General features: G+C 40.5%; 1 protein-coding gene across 13 annotated transcripts in view; it reads left to right on the top strand.

Annotated features, from left to right (window-relative positions):
• The window catches only part of LOC117514653 (focal adhesion kinase 1-like), a 176,274-nt gene that overhangs the window by 125,789 nt on the left and 44,485 nt on the right, over positions 1–6,000 (top strand). For all 13 annotated transcript variants that reach the window (XR_004561922.1, XM_034175216.1, XM_034175215.1 and 10 more), the window contains 4 exons: positions 2,182–2,297; positions 3,259–3,359; positions 3,459–3,548; positions 3,687–3,891. Coding sequence is in view for 12 of the 13 variants with exons in the window: in XM_034175216.1 (XP_034031107.1) it covers positions 2,182–2,297; positions 3,259–3,359; positions 3,459–3,548; positions 3,687–3,891 (512 nt within the window). In the remaining variant the exon portion in view is untranslated. The remainder of the gene's footprint in view (positions 1–2,181; positions 2,298–3,258; positions 3,360–3,458; positions 3,549–3,686; positions 3,892–6,000) is intronic.

Genomic DNA, 6,000 nt, shown 5'->3' with positions numbered 1-6,000 from the left:
TATAAAATGCACCGGTGTTCTTCGTCCATAACAGACGCCTGCCCATACCATAACCCCACCGCCACCATGGACCACTCGATCCACAACACTGACATCAGAAAACCGCTCACCCACACGATGCCACACACGCTGTCTGCCATCTGCCCTGAACAGTGTGAACCGGGATTCATCCGTGAAGAGAACACCTCTCCAACGTGCCAAACGCCAGTGAATGTGAGCATTTGCCCACTCAAGTCGGTTACGACGATGAACTGGAGTCAGGTCGAGACCCCGATGAGGACGACGAGCATGCAGATGAGCTTCCCTGAGACGGTTTCTGACAGTTTGTGCAGAAATTCTTTGGTTATGCAAACCGATTGTTTCAGCAGCTGTCCGAGTGGCTGGTCTCAAACGATCTTGGAGGTGAACATGCTGGATGTGGAGGTCCTGTGCTGGTGTGATTACACGTGGTCTGCGGTTGTGAGGCTGGTTGGATGTACTGCCAAATTCTCTAAAACGCCTTTGGAGATGGCTTATGGTAGAGACATGAACATTCAATACACGAGCAACAGCTCTGGTTGACATTCCTGCTGTCAGCATGCCAATTGCACGCTCCCTCAAATTTTGCGACATCTGTGGCATTGTGCTGTGTGATAAAACTGCACCTTTCAGAGTGGCCTTTTATTGTGGGCAGTCTAAGGCACAGCTGTGCACTAATCATGGTGTCTGATCAGCATCTTGATATGGCACACCTGTGAGGTGGGATGGATTATCTCAGCAAAGGAGAAGTGCTCACTATCACAGATTTAGACTGGTTTGTGAACAATATTTGAGGGAAATGGTGATATTGTCTATGTGGAAAAAGTTTTAGATCTTTGAGTTCATCTCATACAAAATGGGAGCAAAACCAAAAGTGTTGCGTTTATATTTTTGTTGAGTGTATGTATGTGTATGTATATATGTATATGTATATATGTATATGTATGTATATATGTATATGTATGTATATATGTATATGTGTATATGTATGTGTGTATATATGTGTATATGTATGTGTGTATATATGTGTATATGTATGTGTATATATATATGTATATGTATGTGTATATGTATGTGTGTATATATATATGTATATGTATGTGTATATGTATGTGTGTATATATATGTGTGTATATATGTGTATATGTATATGTATGTATGTGTATATGTATGTGTGTATATATATGTGTGTATATATGTGTATATGTATATGTATGTATGTGTATATATGTGTGTATGTATGTATATGTATATGTATGTATGTGTATATATGTGTGTATGTATGTATATGTATGTGTATATGTATGTGTGTATATATATGTGTGTATATATGTGTATATATATATGTATGTGTGTTTGTAGCTGTTCAAAGTAGGAGCTCATATTAAAAAGTTGTGTGTCATAACATCTTGTGCATGTGCATGAATTTTCACTTGAAAATATAAGAATGCATTGAAATTAAGATAAAGTCAAAAATACAAAAAGTGTGGATGTTATTCTTAGGCTTAGGAAGAGTCTAGGCCAGGGGTGGGCAATCATGTGCCATAAAGGGCCGAGACACTGCAGGTTTTCCATGCAACCAATCGCCTCAGCAGGTGATTTCATTAAAGATCAGGTGTTTCAGCAGGTGATTTCATTGACAACCAGGTGTTTATGTTCAGAGCAGAAGCTCATCAGCAACCCACCTGCTGAGGTGATTGGTTACACGGAAAACCTGCAATGTCTCGGCCCTCGACGCCCACCCCTGGTCTAGGCGTTTACACTGTAAAATGAGTCAGAAAGATGGATAAATGAGTCGTCCTCCATTTTAGCATGATAACCCAGAAAATGTAAAAGCTGACATCTTGCGCATCTCCAAATTAAAATTGTGTAGGTAAACTTAGAGGCACCAGATCGATACAAAAAGCAGATTTGTTTTGCTAATGTAATATACCATATCTGGATGCTGGAGCGATGATGGATTAGGAGCTGGTGTAGTTGAAGTGATGTGTATCTTGAAATGAGCTTGTTTATGAGTTTCATTTGTAAAGCACAGGTGTGATGGCTATCAAGGCCACCTGTGTTTATTATAAATCAACCATCTTTACCGCAAACAATTTAAAATGTTTTTCACTCCCATTATTCTTGTGTGTTTGTGTCTTTTTCCATCTCTGTCCTCCGTAGCTGCGTTCGTTCCTGCAGGTGAGGAAGTACAGTCTGGACTTGGCCACTCTCATCCTGTATTCTTACCATCTCAGTGCAGCACTGGCCTATCTGGAGAGCAAACGCTTCGTCCACAGGTACAGAACTGCAGTGCACAAACAACCCAAATTTCTAAATTGACACAAAACAAGGAAACATAAAAAAACAACAGAAATAAAATATTACAATTGCCTAATGTTTCCTTGCAATTACAATGTTCCCACGCATCCTGGAATCTGCAACCTGGACGTTTAGAGAGTAGATTTATAGTAATGGAAATGACCTGGAAATTGATTAAAATGACCAAATACCCTGGAAACAATCGATGCTGCCGTGGAAATTTGTATTGTATTTTATCATATCCTTTGATCCACTTGAGTCCCATGAGGTTTAAACATGTTGATGCACAAACAAGAGAGCAGTATTGTCAGATCAAAGCCTGACAAGACAAAATAAAATTTAAACTCATTCTGGCTTTATTTTGTACTCACAAATAGTCAATTCAGATTCCGGACATGAAAAAATAGTTCCACAAATACAGCTGTGTAAGCCACAGGCAGTTGTTGCCACCTAGTGGAGAGTGAGTAAAGAAATTTTCTATTGTGGTCAGTGATCATCTTCTAACGCTCGCCACTGCTCAGGCTGCAGTGGATTACTTACCCTCTCACTGACAAGGTTGGGTAGGATTACTTTGAAATGTAATCCAAAAGTAATCAGATTACAAGTAATCCAAATGTATGTACATACATACATACATGTAATCCACATGTATTCTTTCAAAGTAATCCTACCCAACCTTGCTCACTGATGCATGCATGCCTTCTTGTTTACATCCGGAAAACCTCGAAAGTAGTCCAGCAGCCTCCCCAGAAGCCCATCTTGCAGCAGTGACTTGGCACAGTCAGTCAGAAGCTGCGGGCAGTGTGGTCAGTGATAGAAAGGAATCAGCCATGTCCTATACATGCGCATATCTCTTGACGGTTTTTCAAGTAGTTCAACACAGATGTAAATTTGAGAAAAAAATACTCCAGAGTGTTGACATCTTTATGTCGTCTCCAGGGACATAGCAGCCCGGAATGTGTTGGTGTCTACAGTTGACTGTGTGAAACTTGGCGACTTTGGTTTGTCACGATACATGGAAGATAGCTCTTATTACAAAGGTAAATAGATAGCAGTTATTTTTATTTTTTGTCTCACAACAAGTACCATAGAAAAGCAGCGAAATGTGATTCAGAATTGTCCACATTTTCTTCTTCCAGCATCTAAAGGTAAACTGCCAATTAAATGGATGGCTCCAGAATCCATCAACTTCCGACGGTTTACCTCAGCTAGTGATGTCTGGATGTTTGGTAGGTTTATCTTTGGGGTTTTCTTTCTTTACTCATGAAACCATTCTCTAATTTAGTTTTTATTGTCTTTTCAGCATTTAGCCACTAATACGCGTATTTCCCATCATTTTTGCCTTTTTTTTCCCTGCCTCTTCATAGGTGTCTGCATGTGGGAAATTCTCATGTATGGCATCAAACCTTTCCAAGGCATAAAGAACAATGATGTTATTGGGAGGATAGAGAACGGCGAGCGACTGGCCATGCCCCCTCAGTGCCCGCCCACTCTCTACAGCTTGATGACAAAGTGTTGGTCATATGATCCCAGCAAGAGGCCGCGCTTCACCGAACTTAAAACACAACTCAGGTACTCTTATTGGTGTGCAGTTACAAGAGTATTTGTAGTTCTGTTTGTGTATGTTAAAGTTTCCAAGTTGTAAAGGTTTCAGAATTAAACGGCAGGATTGTGTCGTCGTAGTAGTAACATTAAGTGACAATTTTTTTGGCATCTTATTGTACTGTTCAAAGTGCTGGTGAGTATAGCATGCCAACAGTTGCCACTAACATGCCATGCACATGACTTCAATGTGAGAGGGGCTTTAGGCACACACAGCAATCCTGCACTCTGAGAGCACAGGTTGGTACATGATATAAGGTTTTGCAAGATCTACTAAGTAGGAGGGCACTAATCTATTTAAAATTTTATACGTCAACAATAAACCTCACATGAACTGGAAGCTAATGAAATGAGATGATTTATTTTCTATGTTGAAGAAGCTTCTCACATTTGGTATGTAGAACTCTTCACTTTGGAGCTCTTATCTGGTCTTGTGCTGTTTTTCTGGCTCCTATATTTTTGTCCTCATTGTCCACTTTGTTTCCGATGACGAGTGAAATAAAGTGGATTGCAGTTATCAGCATTTGTAAGGTGTTTTTGTTTTTCTGAAAAGCTGATTTTTTATTTTTTTATTTTTTTTTTACGATAGACATCTTTCCTTTCACACTGCCTGTTTTGATATTTGCACAACAATACACCTAGTTTAAGTTAATACATTTCAACTAGCTAATTTCAAATTCTAGTTACAGGAGTTTTGGTCCATTGTGACACCTGTTCCATGGATTTTCTGCTTACAGTTTCCATTTGTAGTACCATGAGATACAGGAAATGTTTTCTAGATGGCTTTTCTTGCACGTTCCCAACAGCAAGGGGCGCTGTCGGTCTCTATTAAACACATTGGTATGAGTAGTGAGTGAAGATACTATATTCATATTTGCAAAGGTGCTGATCTGCTTATAATAAAAACAATAATAATAATAACAATAATTATTATTATTATAAATTATGATTTGTATAGCCCACCAAGTGTTACAAAACACTTCACAACATCAGAAACTAACAATAATACACAGGAAAATATAAGCAGTTGTTTTTTTTTTTGTTTTTTTTTTAAGGAGCTAGAAAATCACATAGTAATAAAAATATTCAGGAACTCTGTAATGATCACAAATCAGATTGACCCAGCACCAACCCAAAACTGCCAATACTCCATACCTCAAATTAAAAGTACTGTAAATAAGAACAGAAAAAATGGAATAAACAAAATCTAGTAAGTGTGTCCTTAATGTCATAAATTTTACTTAAAGGACACTGACTCCTGACCCCACTTAGTCAGGAGTCATTGTCCCTCAAGGAAAATTTCTAACATTAAGAAGCGAGCTGTTGTGTGGGCCGCTGAAGAGGAGGTACTGCTGGCCCACCACCACAAGATGGCGCCCTGTTTGAAGTGCGGGCTTCAAGCACGAGAGGGCGTCGGAGCAACCAGGAGTGACAGCTGTCACTCATCATCCGTACCAGCTGTCACTCATCCACTACTCATCACCACCACCATAAAGGCCGGACTGCAACTCCACCTCCCCGCCGAGAAATCAGCTACCATTCAGGTACTTTTCTCTGCTGACTCAAAACGTTGAGTAATAATCTGAACTTCTTTTGCAGCCGTTATCCTGTGGTGTTTGCCTTATCTGTGGGATTGGCATTTGGTGTGATCAGCGACGGCTTCGCTTCACACTCCAATCAGATAAGTGGTTAGACAGGAGCTGCACGAGTGTGTGATTGGAGGTGGAGGTTCTCCCTCCTTTACTGAACACTGACTGTGGGATTACTGAGTGTGCGACCTCACACTCATCTGGACTGTCTCTGTTTTCTGCCAGCAGTACCGGGTCTGACTGCTGAAGACAGCGGCCACCTGGGGCGCAGGGCTTGGCGGCTCCGGTGTTCTTCAGCTCCGTTGGTGGTGGAAGCTGTGTGGGGATCCAGCTCTTCTCTCGCCAGGCGTCTTCTATCGTCGAGCCTGCCCACACGTCACCTGGTGTATGATTGACAGTCCACCATATTGTTATTGTCTGTACGTCGTTGTGCGATTCACAACATTAAATTGTTACTTTTGGCTTATCCATTGTCCGTTCATTAACGCCC

The sequence above is a fragment of the Thalassophryne amazonica genome, chromosome 7 (genome assembly GCF_902500255.1).
Source record: "Thalassophryne amazonica chromosome 7, fThaAma1.1, whole genome shotgun sequence".
Lineage (NCBI taxonomy): Eukaryota > Metazoa > Chordata > Actinopteri > Batrachoidiformes > Batrachoididae > Thalassophryne > Thalassophryne amazonica.
This window is presented reverse-complemented; position numbering and strand designations above follow the sequence as displayed.